The sequence below is a fragment of the Myotis nattereri genome (genome assembly GCF_964212035.1).
Source record: "Myotis nattereri genome assembly, chromosome: 6".
Taxonomy (NCBI): Eukaryota; Metazoa; Chordata; class Mammalia; order Chiroptera; family Vespertilionidae; genus Myotis; species Myotis nattereri.
In genome coordinates this window covers 4811731-4830857 of record NC_138081.1, presented here as the reverse complement: position 1 = coordinate 4830857, position 19127 = coordinate 4811731, and the positions used below count along the sequence as shown (strand labels likewise).

General features: G+C 39.5%; 1 protein-coding gene across 1 annotated transcript in view; it reads left to right on the top strand.

Annotated features, from left to right (window-relative positions):
* The window catches only part of LOC308521524 (uncharacterized protein), a gene marked incomplete at its 3' end in the record, with an annotated part of 103794 nt that overhangs the window by 47123 nt on the left and 37544 nt on the right, over positions 1-19127 (top strand). Inside the window, exons 24-35 of the mRNA XM_081094602.1 lie at positions 441-479; positions 1933-2103; positions 3553-3573; positions 5247-5285; positions 6739-6909; positions 8358-8378; positions 10062-10100; positions 11554-11724; positions 13172-13192; positions 14867-14905; positions 16359-16529; positions 17979-17999. Of these exons, the coding sequence (XP_080950728.1) occupies positions 441-479; positions 1933-2103; positions 3553-3573; positions 5247-5285; positions 6739-6909; positions 8358-8378; positions 10062-10100; positions 11554-11724; positions 13172-13192; positions 14867-14905; positions 16359-16529; positions 17979-17999 (924 nt within the window). The remainder of the gene's footprint in view (positions 1-440; positions 480-1932; positions 2104-3552; positions 3574-5246; positions 5286-6738; positions 6910-8357; positions 8379-10061; positions 10101-11553; positions 11725-13171; positions 13193-14866; positions 14906-16358; positions 16530-17978; positions 18000-19127) is intronic.

The following is a 19127-nucleotide window of genomic DNA, read 5'->3' as shown; positions in this document are numbered from 1 at the left end:
TTATGTTGATAAGCAGGCTTCCTATGATGACTGATGCGGATACAGGTGTTGACAGCCGGGTACTTGTACTATATACAGGCTTCTGCATCAGACTTTAAGTACCTCCCTCAGGTATGGGCACTTTTGCCATTTAGGTCTGAAAAGGTGGAAAGCCTAAAGCAAGACCAAAGATTGATATCGTGTACCCCAGAGGAAGTTCTACTTTTAGTCTATACTTTCCCATCTCATGCCTTTGGCACGAATGGGTATGGAAATGGAGGGTTAGGATTCTTTGGCTCCGCTTCTTAGAAAAGTCGGTTTGTTTCCATTAAACAGTAAAAAAAAAAAAAAAAAAAAAAAAAAAAAAAAAAAAAAAAAAGAAGGGTTTCAAATTAGCGCCCTCTTCGCGACATTGTGCTTGCATCATCTTTGAACAGAGTTTCTTTCTTTCACTCTTTCAGATAAAGGAGGTGACCAGGATAAAGCCAAGCCCCATGAAGGTATTTTACTTTGCACTTACTCAGTTTCATGTGTTTATTTTCCATCTGTTTTCAACTCTCAAGGATCATCTTCCTTACTCCACCACACACATGTACATGACTTTTTCATGTATTGGTATGATTTTTGAACATAAGTTTACTATTTTCATTTGTTATTTGGTTTCCCCCATGGTTATTTCTTTGATCGTCCTGTCTTGTACGCAAACAGTTTCTTCCTGAAAAGAAAATTTTAGTAATTACTTTGGAAAATTTTGCTACTTTTAAAGTATCTTATCTGAAAGTATTGTCCAATATAGTTTCAGTTCATACAATGTAGACCTCGCCTCCTGTCCCTCCTTAACCTTACAATGTAGACCTCTCCCCCTTCCCCATCTGCAGCCAGCGATTACTGCCATTTAATACTTTACCTCCCTTCCCTCTGAATTGCTTGTGGTAAAGTTTCTTCAGGCATGAGTTAAAATCAGGCTCACATGCAATAAAGTTCTGTATTCATCATTTGACAACACGTTGAGGATAGAGGTACCCATTAACCTAATCTGCATAACCAATGGGAGCAGTGGTTCTGGATTTGATGAGTCATTATTTGTGGTAGTGTTGTATGGCCAGCTCGCACAATAGAAGAACTGACTATATTTACCTACAGCCAGATAGCTTCTATGTCATTAAAGGCCTGTGGCCGTGACGTTGGGTCATATGGTATCTCTATTCTTAATTGTTGTGGAACCTCCATACTATGACTTCATGACCCAACGTGCAGCGGCTCTCACGATGGTCGGGGCAGAATGCCCGCAGCATCTGCGGACGTCTGGGGCGGGATGCCGGCAGTCTCCACGGAGCGTACAAGGCTTCGTGGTGCGGCGGACATGGCCCTGATGGCAGGCTAGGCCTAGGGGACCCTACATTCGTACAATTTAATCATGCACTGGGTCTATAGTACTAAAATAAAAACCTTATTCTTATGTCTGAGTAATATCCCATTGTATATAGGCACCGCTTCATCTTTACCCTAGCATGTATTCAAGGACACTCACTTGGCTTGCTTCCATGTCTAGTCCACTGTGACTAATGCTACAGGGAACATAGTAGTGCATATATCATTGGGAAGAAATATTTTCAAATTCTGGGCGGTAAGTATGCTTAGAAGGTGTTGCTGGGTCATATGGGATCTCTATTCTAAGTTTTGATTAACCTCCGTACTGTTTCCCACAGTAGCTGTACCAGTTCACATTCCCACCAGCAGTAAATGAGGCTTCCCTTTCCTCCACAACCACTCCAACATTTGTTACTACCAGTCTTGTTGGTAACAGCCACTCTAACAGGGGTGAGGTGGTGTCTCCTTGTAGGTTTGATTTGCACTTCCCTAGTAGCTAGTGCAGTACAGGACCTTTTCAAATACCTGTTGGCCATTGGTACGTCTTCTTGGAAGATGAAATACTGCCATTTGTGACAACAGGGATGGATCTTGAAAATATCGTGCTGAGCAGACAAAGCCAAGAACCATATGATTTTCCTCATACGTGGCATATGAAACCGAAAGCACAAAATGAGCACACAAGACAATCAAACAAAACCTCACAGAGACAGGACAGCATGGAACAGACTCAGGATTCTCAGACGCATCAGGGTAGGTGTTATGGGAACAGGTGGGCATGAATGATTAAGCAAAGAACTTAAATGCACATATGCATAACCCGTGGACACAGACAGCAGTGTCTTGAAGACCTGGGAGTGAGGTGGTGGGAAACGGGTCGAGGGGGGCCATAGGGGCAAAAAGGGACAACTGTAATGCTCTCCACAATAAAACCTAAAACAAAACAGCACTCATAGACACAGACAACTGTATGGTGTTACCAGAGGGAAGGAGAGGGTAGTGCAGGATAAAGGAGGTGAAATATATGACGAAGGAATAAGATTTCACTTTGGGTCGTCAGCCCACAACGTGATACCCAGGTGATGTATCAAAGCACTGCACTATTAGTTCCACATAATTTTATTAACCAACATCACCCCAATAAATTTAATTTACCAAAATTTTAAAGAACAATTTTTAATACAATATTCATAATAAAACACTAAATAATCTCAAAAGGGATCACACGAAATTTTAGGGTAAGTACCAGAACTAATTTTTGTATAATTTCCTCAATTCATAGAATTCACTCATTTTTCCCTGTTTAATTACCTCAAAAGGGAGCGTATGTGTGTGTGTGTGTGTGTGTGTATGCGCGGGCACATTATTTGTTTTGTATCTGCATCCTAAGTTTAAATACGTAGTTTTCAATATTTTTTTAATTTTTTGTGTTTTGCATAAAATTTACGTTAATTTTTCCTTTTCATTTTTTCTGACAAACTTCTGAAGATATTGGTTAAATTTTCTCTCATATCACTTTACTCCCAAACACTTTAAAATGACTGCTTTCCTGATGCGTCTAACATTTCCTGCCTTTATACTGATTGGCCAATTCATTGCTTTGCACTTCTGCAAGATGCCTACTAACCTACTACGGATTTCCTCCAGGAAACCTGTTTCTATACTTTCCAAGTCAATCTATTGTTCAACTATAATATACAACATGGCTACTGTAATCATGAGACGTGACTGCAGGCAGGTTCCAAAGTAGGTTAAAGTTGTGAGTACATGAAACACAGAATTTCATCTTTTATTATTTTTATTCACTACTAATTATATCATTTAGCAATCAACCATAACTCTACTTTTGCCCCACCCTATATTATATTTAGTACCAAGGAACTAGTAAAAGATACAAGCGCCCCCACCCCAAATTATAAAATCTTCAATTTAAATAAGAGTATTTTATGAGGCAACTAACAGAACTGTATTTCTAAACTTTTTTTTTTTTTTTTTGCTTAAATCACTATATTCAGACCCTTCGTCCCTTTGAATTTTGGGATTCTGATCAAATCAGAACTTTCAGCCACTGTTTCCACCTGTGTGTGTTGTGTGTTCCTCTGCAACACGACGGGTTTGATTCTGCGAGCATGTTGTAGAAGAAATTGAATTTTATTCATATTTGTTTCCCGTGATATTTACAATTTCACTTTTATTTTTCAGAAAATCTTCAGGAAAAATTTGGTAAGTTATTTCTGACAATCCTTTATTGCCAAACCTTTATAAACAATGCGATGTCTTAGCATTATCTGCCTTGTCCCCTCTTGACATTCTTTGGCTCGCCTTTCTTTCGGAAGTCTACTCCTTCTTCCTCAATTATTTTGGCCTGTATACTTCTAACATGTGAAGGTCCATCTATTTCTTTCTCATACTTTCCATCCGTCCCAGTTTCTTCCCTTCTCCGTCTCATAGCTGTGCTTGCCTATAAACTTTGGCATTCTCTGCTTCCCAGAAACTTGCCATATTTGCTGTGAATCTTGTGAAGTGAAGGGGATTGTGCTAACAGGCACAGGATTTCCATTCTATATATTGTCTGTAAAATACCCATTAAAGTAGGACCTCAGCCATTTTGTACAAGTTGAGGGGCCCATCTTAAGCAAACTGAGTGATGAGAGAAGATCCCATATGCGATGAGTCCATTTGACCCCTCCACTGTCCTGCCAAAATTTTCTACGTTCCGATGTCATTCATTGACTGAGTGGTGGCCTAAAGGCCCACTCTTTCACCTCGCTGGGGACCGTATTCCAGGTGGCACAGATAATTCATATAATATTTCCTGGCCTTTTTCTTTCCAACTCCATTAAATGGTCTTTATTCTTTTGCATTTTGATTCGCTCAGGTATTCACTCACAACATTGCACAAGATTTTTTATGTTTGCAAAAGGATATTAAATCTTAAGGAAAGTTTATGTGTGATGTATCTTTAGCTCAGAACTCTCTATGTCAGTGGTTCTCAACCTTCCTAATGCCGCGACCCGTTAACACAGTTCCTCGTGTTGTGGTGAGCCCCAACCATAAAATTATTTTTGGTTCCTACTTCATAACTGTAATTTTGCTATTGTTATGAATCATAATGTAAATATCTGATATGAAGGATGTATTTTCGTTGTTACAAATTGAACATAATTAAAGCATAGTGATTATTCAAAAAAACAATATGTAATTATACGTGTTTTCCGATGGTCGTAGGCGACCCCCGTGAAAGGGTCCTTTGACCCCAAGAGGGGTCGCGACCCACAGTGTGAGAACAGCTGCTCTACGTGGATGACATGAGAAGCTGTTTCTCATAGCATGATCCCCAAAGGTTTATTCATGGAGACCTAATAGAATCAATAAATGCCTTATGCCCTCCTTTTCTGATGTTACACTTCAATTATGTTTTAGTTTAGAGATACAATGGAATTATGCAAGGGAGCTCCTTATGTTGATAAGCAGGCTTCCTATGATGACTGATGCGGATACAGGTGTTGACAGCCGGGTACTTGTACTATATACAGGCTTCTGCATCAGACTTTAAGTACCTCCCTCAGGTATGGGCACTTTTGCCATTTAGGTCTGAAAAGGTGGAAAGCCTAAAGCAAGACCAAAGATTGATATCGTGTACCCCAGAGGAAGTTCTACTTTTAGTCTATACTTTCCCATCTCATGCCTTTGGCACGAATGGGTATGGAAATGGAGGGTTAGGATTCTTTGGCTCCGCTTCTTAGAAAAGTCGGTTTGTTTCCATTAAACAGTAAAAAAAAAAAAAAAAAAAAAAAAAAAAAAAAAAAAAAAAGAAGGGTTTCAAATTAGCGCCCTCTTCGCGACATTGTGCTTGCATCATCTTTGAACAGAGTTTCTTTCTTTCACTCTTTCAGATAAAGGAGGTGACCAGGATAAAGCCAAGCCCCATGAAGGTATTTTACTTTGCACTTACTCAGTTTCATGTGTTTATTTTCCATCTGTTTTCAACTCTCAAGGATCATCTTCCTTACTCCACCACACACATGTACATGACTTTTTCATGTATTGGTATGATTTTTGAACATAAGTTTACTATTTTCATTTGTTATTTGGTTTCCCCCATGGTTATTTCTTTGATCGTCCTGTCTTGTACGCAAACAGTTTCTTCCTGAAAAGAAAATTTTAGTAATTACTTTGGAAAATTTTGCTACTTTTAAAGTATCTTATCTGAAAGTATTGTCCAATATAGTTTCAGTTCATACAATGTAGACCTCGCCTCCTGTCCCTCCTTAACCTTACAATGTAGACCTCTCCCCCTTCCCCATCTGCAGCCAGCGATTACTGCCATTTAATACTTTACCTCCCTTCCCTCTGAATTGCTTGTGGTAAAGTTTCTTCAGGCATGAGTTAAAATCAGGCTCACATGCAATAAAGTTCTGTATTCATCATTTGACAACACGTTGAGGATAGAGGTACCCATTAACCTAATCTGCATAACCAATGGGAGCAGTGGTTCTGGATTTGATGAGTCATTATTTGTGGTAGTGTTGTATGGCCAGCTCGCACAATAGAAGAACTGACTATATTTACCTACAGCCAGATAGCTTCTATGTCATTAAAGGCCTGTGGCCGTGACGTTGGGTCATATGGTATCTCTATTCTTAATTGTTGTGGAACCTCCATACTATGACTTCATGACCCAACGTGCAGCGGCTCTCACGATGGTCGGGGCAGAATGCCCGCAGCATCTGCGGACGTCTGGGGCGGGATGCCGGCAGTCTCCACGGAGCGTACAAGGCTTCGTGGTGCGGCGGACATGGCCCTGATGGCAGGCTAGGCCTAGGGGACCCTACATTCGTACAATTTAATCATGCACTGGGTCTATAGTACTAAAATAAAAACCTTATTCTTATGTCTGAGTAATACCCCATTGTATATAGGCACCGCTTCATCTTTACCCTAGCATGTATTCAAGGACACTCACTTGGCTTGCTTCCATGTCTAGTCCACTGTGACTAATGCTACAGGGAACATAGTAGTGCATATATCATTGGGAAGAAATATTTTCAAATTCTGGGCGGTAAGTATGCTTAGAAGGTGTTGCTGGGTCATATGGGATCTCTATTCTAAGTTTTGATTAACCTCCGTACTGTTTCCCACAGTAGCTGTACCAGTTCACATTCCCACCAGCAGTAAATGAGGCTTCCCTTTCCTCCACAACCACTCCAACATTTGTTACTACCAGTCTTGTTGGTAACAGCCACTCTAACAGGGGTGAGGTGGTGTCTCCTTGTAGGTTTGATTTGCACTTCCCTAGTAGCTAGTGCAGTACAGGACCTTTTCAAATACCTGTTGGCCATTGGTACGTCTTCTTGGAAGATGAAATACTGCCATTTGTGACAACAGGGATGGATCTTGAAAATATCGTGCTGAGCAGACAAAGCCAAGAACCATATGATTTTCCTCATACGTGGCATATGAAACCGAAAGCACAAAATGAGCACACAAGACAATCAAACAAAACCTCACAGAGACAGGACAGCATGGAACAGACTCAGGATTCTCAGACGCATCAGGGTAGGTGTTATGGGAACAGGTGGGCATGAATGATTAAGCAAAGAACTTAAATGCACATATGCATAACCCGTGGACACAGACAGCAGTGTCTTGAAGACCTGGGAGTGAGGTGGTGGGAAACGGGTCGAGGGGGGCCATAGGGGCAAAAAGGGACAACTGTAATGCTCTCCACAATAAAACCTAAAACAAAACAGCACTCATAGACACAGACAACTGTATGGTGTTACCAGAGGGAAGGAGAGGGTAGTGCAGGATAAAGGAGGTGAAATATATGACGAAGGAATAAGATTTCACTTTGGGTCGTCAGCCCACAACGTGATACCCAGGTGATGTATCAAAGCACTGCACTATTAGTTCCACATAATTTTATTAACCAACATCACCCCAATAAATTTAATTTACCAAAATTTTAAAGAACAATTTTTAATACAATATTCATAATAAAACACTAAATAATCTCAAAAGGGATCACACGAAATTTTAGGGTAAGTACCAGAACTAATTTTTGTATAATTTCCTCAATTCATAGAATTCACTCATTTTTCCCTGTTTAATTACCTCAAAAGGGAGCGTATGTGTGTGTGTGTGTGTGTGTGTATGCGCGGGCACATTATTTGTTTTGTATCTGCATCCTAAGTTTAAATACGTAGTTTTCAATATTTTTTTAATTTTTTGTGTTTTGCATAAAATTTACGTTAATTTTTCCTTTTCATTTTTTCTGACAAACTTCTGAAGATATTGGTTAAATTTTCTCTCATATCACTTTACGCCCAAACACTTTAAAATGACTGCTTTCCTGATGCGTCTAACATTTCCTGCCTTTATACTGATTGGCCAATTCATTGCTTTGCACTTCTGCAAGATGCCTACTAACCTACTACGGATTTCCTCCAGGAAACCTGTTTCTATACTTTCCAAGTCAATCTATTGTTCAACTATAATATACAACATGGCTACTGTAATCATGAGACGTGACTGCAGGCAGGTTCCAAAGTAGGTTAAAGTTGTGAGTACATGAAACACAGAATTTCATCTTTTATTATTTTTATTCACTACTAATTATATCATTTAGCAATCAACCATAACTCTACTTTTGCCCCACCCTATATTATATTTAGTACCAAGGAACTAGTAAAAGATACAAGCGCCCCCACCCCAAATTATAAAATCTTCAATTTAAATAAGAGTATTTTATGAGGCAACTAACAGAACTGTATTTCTAAACTTTTTTTTTTTTTTTTGCTTAAATCACTATATTCAGACCCTTCGTCCCTTTGAATTTTGGGATTCTGATCAAATCAGAACTTTCAGCCACTGTTTCCACCTGTGTGTGTTGTGTGTTCCTCTGCAACATGACGGGTTTGATTCTGCGAGCATGTTGTAGAAGAAATTGAATTTTATTCATATTTGTTTCCCGTGATATTTACAATTTCACTTTTATTTTTCAGAAAATCTTCAGGAAAAATTTGGTAAGTTATTTCTGACAATCCTTTATTGCCAAACCTTTATAAACAATGCGATGTCTTAGCATTATCTGCCTTGTCCCCTCTTGACATTCTTTGGCTCGCCTTTCTTTCGGAAGTCTACTCCTTCTTCCTCAATTATTTTGGCCTGTATACTTCTAACATGTGAAGGTCCATCTATTTCTTTCTCATACTTTCCATCCGTCCCAGTTTCTTCCCTTCTCCGTCTCATAGCTGTGCTTGCCTATAAACTTTGGCATTCTCTGCTTCCCAGAAACTTGCCATATTTGCTGTGAATCTTGTGAAGTGAAGGGGATTGTGCTAACAGGCACAGGATTTCCATTCTATATATTGTCTGTAAAATACCCATTAAAGTAGGACCTCAGCCATTTTGTACAAGTTGAGGGGCCCATCTTAAGCAAACTGAGTGATGAGAGAAGATCCCATATGCGATGAGTCCATTTGACCCCTCCACTGTCCTGCCAAAATTTTCTACGTTCCGATGTCATTCATTGACTGAGTGGTGGCCTAAAGGCCCACTCTTTCACCTCGCTGGGGACCGTATTCCAGGTGGCACAGATAATTCATATAATATTTCCTGGCCTTTTTCTTTCCAACTCCATTAAATGGTCTTTATTCTTTTGCATTTTGATTCGCTCAGGTATTCACTCACAACATTGCACAAGATTTTTTATGTTTGCAAAAGGATATTAAATCTTAAGGAAAGTTTATGTGTGATGTATCTTTAGCTCAGAACTCTCTATGTCAGTGGTTCTCAACCTTCCTAATGCCGCGACCCGTTAACACAGTTCCTCGTGTTGTGGTGAGCCCCAACCATAAAATTATTTTTGGTTCCTACTTCATAACTGTAATTTTGCTATTGTTATGAATCATAATGTAAATATCTGATATGAAGGATGTATTTTCGTTGTTACAAATTGAACAGAATTAAAGCATAGTGATTATTCAAAAAAACAATATGTAATTATACGCGTTTTCCGATGGTCGTAGGCGACCCCCGTGAAAGGGTCCTTTGACCCCAAGAGGGGTCGCGACCCACAGTGTGAGAACAGCTGCTCTACGTGGATGACATGAGAAGCTGTTTCTCATAGCATGATCCCCAAAGGTTTATTCATGGAGACCTAATAGAATCAATAAATGCCTTATGCCCTCCTTTTCTGATGTTACACTTCAATTATGTTTTAGTTTAGAGATACAATGGAATTATGCAAGGGAGCTCCTTATGTTGATAAGCAGGCTTCCTATGATGACTGATGCGGATACAGGTGTTGACAGCCGGGTACTTGTACTATATACAGGCTTCTGCATCAGACTTTAAGTACCTCCCTCAGGTATGGGCACTTTTGCCATTTAGGTCTGAAAAGGTGGAAAGCCTAAAGCAAGACCAAAGATTGATATCGTGTACCCCAGAGGAAGTTCTACTTTTAGTCTATACTTTCCCATCTCATGCCTTTGGCACGAATGGGTATGGAAATGGAGGGTTAGGATTCTTTGGCTCCGCTTCTTAGAAAAGTCGGTTTGTTTCCATTAAACAGTAAAAAAAAAAAAAAAAAAAAAAAAAAAAAAAAAAAAAAAAAAAAAAAAAAGAAGGGTTTCAAATTAGCGCCCTCTTCGCGACATTGTGCTTGCATCATCTTTGAACAGAGTTTCTTTCTTTCACTCTTTCAGATAAAGGAGGTGACCAGGATAAAGCCAAGCCCCATGAAGGTATTTTACTTTGCACTTACTCAGTTTCATGTGTTTATTTTCCATCTGTTTTCAACTCTCAAGGATCATCTTCCTTACTCCACCACACACATGTACATGACTTTTTCATGTATTGGTATGATTTTTGAACATAAGTTTACTATTTTCATTTGTTATTTGGTTTCCCCCATGGTTATTTCTTTGATCGTCCTGTCTTGTACGCAAACAGTTTCTTCCTGAAAAGAAAATTTTAGTAATTACTTTGGAAAATTTTGCTACTTTTACAGTATCTTATCTGAAAGTATTGTCCAATATAGTTTCAGTTCATACAATGTAGACCTCGCCTCCTGTCCCTCCTTAACCTTTCAATGTAGACCTCTCCCCCTTCCCCATCTGCAGCCAGCGATTACTGCCATTTAATACTTTACCTCCCTTCCCTCTGAATTGCTTGTGGTAAAGTTTCTTCAGGCATGAGTTAAAATCAGGCTCACATGCAATAAAGTTCTGTATTCATCATTTGACAACACGTTGAGGATAGAGGTACCCATTAACCTAATCTGCATAACCAATGGGAGCAGTGGTTCTGGATTTGATGAGTCATTATTTGTGGTAGTGTTGTATGGCCAGCTCGCACAATAGAAGAACTGACTATATTTACCTACAGCCAGATAGCTTCTATGTCATTAAAGGCCTGTGGCCGTGACGTTGGGTCATATGGTATCTCTATTCTTAATTGTTGTGGAACCTCCATACTATGACTTCATGACCCAACGTGCAGCGGCTCTCACGATGGTCGGGGCAGAATGCCCGCAGCATCTGCGGACGTCTGGGGCGGGATGCCGGCAGTCTCCACGGAGCGTACAAGGCTTCGTGGTGCGGCGGACATGGCCCTGATGGCAGGCTAGGCCTAGGGGACCCTACATTCGTACAATTTAATCATGCACTGGGTCTATAGTACTAAAATAAAAACCTTATTCTTATGTCTGAGTAATATCCCATTGTATATAGGCACCGCTTCATCTTTACCCTAGCATGTATTCAAGGACACTCACTTGGCTTGCTTCCATGTCTAGTCCACTGTGACTAATGCTACAGGGAACATAGTAGTGCATATATCATTGGGAAGAAATATTTTCAAATTCTGGGCGGTAAGTATGCTTAGAAGGTGTTGCTGGGTCATATGGGATCTCTATTCTAAGTTTTGATTAACCTCCGTACTGTTTCCCACAGTAGCTGTACCAGTTCACATTCCCACCAGCAGTAAATGAGGCTTCCCTTTCCTCCACAACCACTCCAACATTTGTTACTACCAGTCTTGTTGGTAACAGCCACTCTAACAGGGGTGAGGTGGTGTCTCCTTGTAGGTTTGATTTGCACTTCCCTAGTAGCTAGTGCAGTACAGGACCTTTTCAAATACCTGTTGGCCATGGGTACGTCTTCTTGGAAGGTGAAATACTGCCATTTGCGACAACAGGGATGGATCTTGAAAATATCGTGCTGAGCAGACAAAGCCAAGAACCATATGATTTTCCTCATACGTGGCATATGAAACCGAAAGCACAAAATGAGCACACAAGACAATCAAACAAAACCTCACAGAGACAGGACAGCATGGAACAGACTCAGGATTCTCAGACGCATCAGGGTAGGTGTTATGGGAACAGGTGGGCATGAATGATTAAGCAAAGAACTTAAATGCACATATGCATAACCCGTGGACACAGACAGCAGTGTCTTGAAGACCTGGGAGTGAGGTGGTGGGAAACGGGTCGAGGGGGGCCATAGGGGCAAAAAGGGACAACTGTAATGCTCTCCACAATAAAACCTAAAACAAAACAGCACTCATAGACACAGACAACTGTATGGTGTTACCAGAGGGAAGGAGAGGGTAGTGCAGGATAAAGGAGGTGAAATATATGACGAAGGAATAAGATTTCACTTTGGGTCGTCAGCCCACAACGTGATACCCAGGTGATGTATCAAAGCACTGCACTATTAGTTCCACATAATTTTATTAACCAACATCACCCCAATAAATTTAATTTACCAAAATTTTAAAGAACAATTTTTAATACAATATTCATAATAAAACACTAAATAATCTCAAAAGGGATCACACGAAATTTTAGGGTAAGTACCAGAACTAATTTTTGTATAATTTCCTCAATTCATAGAATTCACTCATTTTTCCCTGTTTAATTACCTCAAAAGGGAGCGTATGTGTGTGGGTGTGTGTGTGTATGCGCGGGCACATTATTTGTTTTGTATCTGCATCCTAAGTTTAAATACGTAGTTTTCAATATTTTTTTAATTTTTTGTGTTTTGCATAAAATTTACGTTAATTTTTCCTTTTCATTTTTTCTGACAAACTTCTGAAGATATTGGTTAAATTTTCTCTCATATCACTTTACTCCCAAACACTTTAAAATGACTGCTTTCCTGATGCGTCTAACATTTCCTGCCTTTATACTGATTGGCCAATTCATTGCTTTGCACTTCTGCAAGATGCCTACTAACCTACTACGGATTTCCTCCAGGAAACCTGTTTCTATACTTTCCAAGTCAATCTATTGTTCAACTATAATATACAACATGGCTACTGTAATCATGAGACGTGACTGCAGGCAGGTTCCAAAGTAGGTTAAAGTTGTGAGTACATGAAACACAGAATTTCATCTTTTATTATTTTTATTCACTACTAATTATATCATTTAGCAATCAACCATAACTCTACTTTTGCCCCACCCTATATTATATTTAGTACCAAGGAACTAGTAAAAGATACAAGCGCCCCCACCCCAAATTATAAAATCTTCAATTTAAATAAGAGTATTTTATGAGGCAACTAACAGAACTGTATTTCTAAACTTTTTTTTTTTTTTTTTGCTTAAATCACTATATTCAGACCCTTCGTCCCTTTGAATTTTGGGATTCTGATCAAATCAGAACTTTCAGCCACTGTTTCCACCTGTGTGTGTTGTGTGTTCCTCTGCAACACGACGGGTTTGATTCTGCGAGCATGTTGTAGAAGAAATTGAATTTTATTCATATTTGTTTCCCGTGATATTTACAATTTCACTTTTATTTTTCAGAAAATCTTCAGGAAAAATTTGGTAAGTTATTTCTGACAATCCTTTATTGCCAAACCTTTATAAACAATGCGATGTCTTAGCATTATCTGCCTTGTCCCCTCTTGACATTCTTTGGCTCGCCTTTCTTTCGGAAGTCTACTCCTTCTTCCTCAATTATTTTGGCCTGTATACTTCTAACATGTGAAGGTCCATCTATTTCTTTCTCATACTTTCCATCCGTCCCAGTTTCTTCCCTTCTCCGTCTCATAGCTGTGCTTGCCTATAAACTTTGGCATTCTCTGCTTCCCAGAAACTTGCCATATTTGCTGTGAATCTTGTGAAGTGAAGGGGATTGTGCTAACAGGCACAGGATTTCCATTCTATATATTGTCTGTAAAATACCCATTAAAGTAGGACCTCAGCCATTTTGTACAAGTTGAGGGGCCCATCTTAAGCAAACTGAGTGATGAGAGAAGATCCCATATGCGATGAGTCCATTTGACCCCTCCACTGTCCTGCCAAAATTTTCTACGTTCCGATGTCATTCATTGACTGAGTGGTGGCCTAAAGGCCCACTCTTTCACCTCGCTGGGGACCGTATTCCAGGTGGCACAGATAATTCATATAATATTTCCTGGCCTTTTTCTTTCCAACTCCATTAAATGGTCTTTATTCTTTTGCATTTTGATTCGCTCAGGTATTCACTCACAACATTGCACAAGATTTTTTATGTTTGCAAAAGGATATTAAATCTTAAGGAAAGTTTATGTGTGATGTATCTTTAGCTCAGAACTCTCTATGTCAGTGGTTCTCAACCTTCCTAATGCCGCGACCCGTTAACACAGTTCCTCGTGTTGTGGTGAGCCCCAACCATAAAATTATTTTTGGTTCCTACTTCATAACTGTAATTTTGCTATTGTTATGAATCATAATGTAAATATCTGATATGAAGGATGTATTTTCGTTGTTACAAATTGAACATAATTAAAGCATAGTGATTATTCAAAAAAACAATATGTAATTATACGTGTTTTCCGATGGTCGTAGGCGACCCCCGTGAAAGGGTCCTTTGACCCCAAGAGGGGTCGCGACCCACAGTGTGAGAACAGCTGCTCTACGTGGATGACATGAGAAGCTGTTTCTCATAGCATGATCCCCAAAGGTTTATTCATGGAGACCTAATAGAATCAATAAATGCCTTATGCCCTCCTTTTCTGATGTTACACTTCAATTATGTTTTAGTTTAGAGATACAATGGAATTATGCAAGGGAGCTCCTTATGTTGATAAGCAGGCTTCCTATGATGACTGATGCGGATACAGGTGTTGACAGCCGGGTACTTGTACTATATACAGGCTTCTGCATCAGACTTTAAGTACCTCCCTCAGGTATGGGCACTTTTGCCATTTAGGTCTGAAAAGGTGGAAAGCCTAAAGCAAGACCAAAGATTGATATCGTGTACCCCAGAGGAAGTTCTACTTTTAGTCTATACTTTCCCATCTCATGCCTTTGGCACGAATGGGTATGGAAATGGAGGGTTAGGATTCTTTGGCTCCGCTTCTTAGAAAAGTCGGTTTGTTTCCATTAAACAGTAAAAAAAAAAAAAAAAAAAAAAAAAAAAAAAAAAAAAAAAAGAAGGGTTTCAAATTAGCGCCCTCTTCGCGACATTGTGCTTGCATCATCTTTGAACAGAGTTTCTTTCTTTCACTCTTTCAGATAAAGGAGGTGACCAGGATAAAGCCAAGCCCCATGAAGGTATTTTACTTTGCACTTACTCAGTTTCATGTGTTTATTTTCCATCTGTTTTCAACTCTCAAGGATCATCTTCCTTACTCCACCACACACATGTACATGACTTTTTCATGTATTGGTATGATTTTTGAACATAAGTTTACTATTTTCATTTGTTATTTGGTTTCCCCCATGGTTATTTCTTTGATCGTCCTGTCTTGTACGCAAACAGTTTCTTCCTGAAAAGAAAATTTTAGTAATTACTTTGGAAAATTTTGCTACTTTTAAAGTATCTTATCTGAAAGTATTGTCCAATATAGTTTCAGTTCATACAATGTAGACCTCGCCTCCTGTCCCTCCTTAACCTTTCAATGTAGACCTCTCCCCCTTCCCCATCTGCAGCCAGCGATTACTGCCATTTAATACTTTACCTCCCTTCCCTCTGAATTGCTTGTGGTAAAGTTTCTTCAGGCATGAGTTAAAATCAGGCTCACATGCAATAAAGTTCTGTATTCATCATTTGACAACACGTTGAGGATAGAGGTACCCATTAACCTAATCTGCATAACCAATGGGAGCAGTGGTTCTGGATTTGATGAGTCATTATTTGTGGTAGTGTTGTATGGCCAGCTCGCACAATAGAAGAACTGACTATATTTACCTACAGCCAGATAGCTTCTATGTCATTAAAGGCCTGTGGCCGTGACGTTGGGTCATATGGTATCTCTATTCTTAATTGTTGTGGAACCTCCATACTATGACTTCATGACCCAACGTGCAGCGGCTCTCACGATGGTCGGGGCAGAATGCCCGCAGCATCTGCGGACGTCTGGGGCGGGATGCCGGCAGTCTCCACGGAGCGTACAAGGCTTCGTGGTGCGGCGGACATGGCCCTGATGGCAGGCTAGGCCTAGGGGACCCTACATTCGTACAATTTAATCATGCACTGGGTCTATAGTACTAAAATAAAAACCTTATTCTTATGTCTGAGTAATATCCCATTGTATATAGGCACCGCTTCATCTTTACCCTAGCATGTATTCAAGGACACTCACTTGGCTTGCTTCCATGTCTAGTCCACTGTGACTAATGCTACAGGGAACATAGTAGTGCATATATCATTGGGAAGAAATATTTTCAAATTCTGGGCGGTAAGTATGCTTAGAAGGTGTTGCTGGGTCATATGGGATCTCTATTCTAAGTTTTGATTAACCTCCGTACTGTTTCCCACAGTAGCTGTACCAGTTCACATTCCCACCAGCAGTAAATGAGGCTTCCCTTTCCTCCACAACCACTCCAACATTTGTTACTACCAGTCTTGTTGGTAACAGCCACTCTAACAGGGGTGAGGTGGTGTCTCCTTGTAGGTTTGATTTGCACTTCCCTAGTAGCTAGTGCAGTACAGGACCTTTTCAAATACCTGTTGGCCATTGGTACGTCTTCTTGGAAGATGAAATACTGCCATTTGTGACAACAGGGATGGATCTTGAAAATATCGTGCTGAGCAGACAAAGCCAAGAACCATATGATTTTCCTCATACGTGGCATATGAAACCGAAAGCACAAAATGAGCACACAAGACAATCAAACAAAACCTCACAGAGACAGGACAGCATGGAACAGACTCAGGATTCTCAGACGCATCAGGGTAGGTGTTATGGGAACAGGTGGGCATGAATGATTAAGCAAAGAACTTAAATGCACATATGCATAACCCGTGGACACAGACAGCAGTGTCTTGAAGACCTGGGAGTGAGGTGGTGGGAAACGGGTCGAGGGGGGCCATAGGGGCAAAAAGGGACAACTGTAATGCTCTCCACAATAAAACCTAAAACAAAACAGCACTCATAGACACAGACAACTGTATGGTGTTACCAGAGGGAAGGAGAGGGTAGTGCAGGATAAAGGAGGTGAAATATATGACGAAGGAATAAGATTTCACTTTGGGTCGTCAGCCCACAACGTGATACCCAGGTGATGTATCAAAGCACTGCACTATTAGTTCCACATAATTTTATTAACCAACATCACCCCAATAAATTTAATTTACCAAAATTTTAAAGAACAATTTTTAATACAATATTCATAATAAAACACTAAATAATCTCAAAAGGGATCACACGAAATTTTAGGGTAAGTACCAGAACTAATTTTTGTATAATTTCCTCAATTCATAGAATTCACTCATTTTTCCCTGTTTAATTACCTCAAAAGGGAGCGTATGTGTGTGTGTGTGTGTGTGTGTATGCGCGGGCACATTATTTGTTTTGTATCTGCATCCTAAGTTTAAATACGTAGTTTTCAATATTTTTTTAATTTTTTGTGTTTTGCATAAAATTTACGTTAATTTTTCCTTTTCATTTTTTCTGACAAACTTCTGAAGATATTGGTTAAATTTTCTCTCATATCACTTTACTCCCAAACACTTTAAAATGACTGCTTTCCTGATGCGTCTAACATTTCCTGCCTTTATACTGATTGGCCAATTCATTGCTTTGCACTTCTGCAAGATGCCTACTAACCTACTACGGATTTCCTCCAGGAAACCTGTTTCTATACTTTCCAAGTCAATCTATTGTTCAACTATAATATACAACATGGCTACTGTAATCATGAGACGTGACTGCAGGCAGGTTCCAAAGTAGGTTAAAGTTGTGAGTACATGAAACACAGAATTTCATCTTTTATTATTTTTATTCACTACTAATTATATCATTTAGCAATCAACCATAACTCTACTTTTGCCCCACCCTATATTATATTTAGTACCAAGGAACTAGTAAAAGATACAAGCGCCCCCACCCCAAATTATAAAATCTTCAATTTAAATAAGAGTATTTTATGAGGCAACTAACAGAACTGTATTTCTAAACTTTTTTTTTTTTTTTTTGCTTAAATCACTATATTCAGACCCTTCGTCCCTTTGAATTTTGGGATTCTGATCAAATAAGAACTTTCAGCCACTGTTTCCACCTGTGTGTGTTGTGTGTTCCTCTGCAACACGACGGGTTTGATTCTGCGAGCATGTTGTAGAAGAAATTGAATTTTATTCATATTTGTTTCCCGTGATATTTACAATTTCACTTTTATTTTTCAGAAAATCTTCAGGAAAAATTTGGTAAGTTATTTCTGACAATCCTTTATTGCCAAACCTTTATAAACAATGCGATGTCTTAGCATTATCTGCCTTGTCCCCTCTTGACATTCTTTGGCTCGCCTTTCTTTCGGAAGTCTACTCCTTCTTCCTCAATTATTTTGGCCTGTATACTTCTAACATGTGAAGGTCCATCTATTTCTTTCTCATACTTTCCATCCGTCCCAGTTTCTTCCCTTCTCCGTCTCATAGCTGTGCTTGCCTATAAACTTTGGCATTTTCTGCTTCCCAGAAACTTGCCATATTTGCTGTGAATCTTGTGAAGTGAAGGGGATTGTGCTAACAGGCACAGGATTTCCATTCTATATATTGTCTGTAAAATACCCATTAAAGTAGGACCTCAGCCATTTTGTACAAGTTGAGGGGCCCATCTTAAGCAAACTGAGGGATGAGAGAAGATCCCATATGCGATGAGTCCATTTGACCCCTCCACTGTCCTGCCAAAATTTTCTACGTTCCGATGTCATTCATTGACTGAGTGGTGGCCTAAAGGCCCACTCTTTCACCTCGCTGGGGACCGTATTCCAGGTGGCACAGATAATTCATATAATATTTCCTGGCCTTTTTCTTTCCAACTCCATTAAATGGTCTTTATTCTTTTGCATTTTGATTCGCTCAGGTATTCACTCACAACATTGCACAAGATTTTTTATGTTTGCAAAAGGATATTAAATCTTAAGGAAAGTTTATGTGTGATGTATCTTTAGCTCAGAACTCTCTATGTCAGTGGTTCTCAACCTTCCTAATGCCGCGACCCGTTAACACAGTTCCTCGTGTTGTGGTGAGCCCCAACCATAAAATTATTTTTGGTTCCTACTTCATAACTGTAATTTTGCTATTGTTATGAATCATAATGTAAATATCTGATATGAAGGATGTATTTTCGTTGTTACAAATTGAACATAATTAAAGCATAGTGATTATTCAAAAAAACAATATGTAATTATACGTGTTTTCCGATGGTCGTAGGCGACCCCCGTGAAAGGGTCCTTTGACCCCAAGAGGGGTCGCGACCCACAGTGTGAGAACAGCTGCTCTACGTGGATGACATGAGAAGCTGTTTCTCATAGCATGATCCCCAAAGGTTTATTC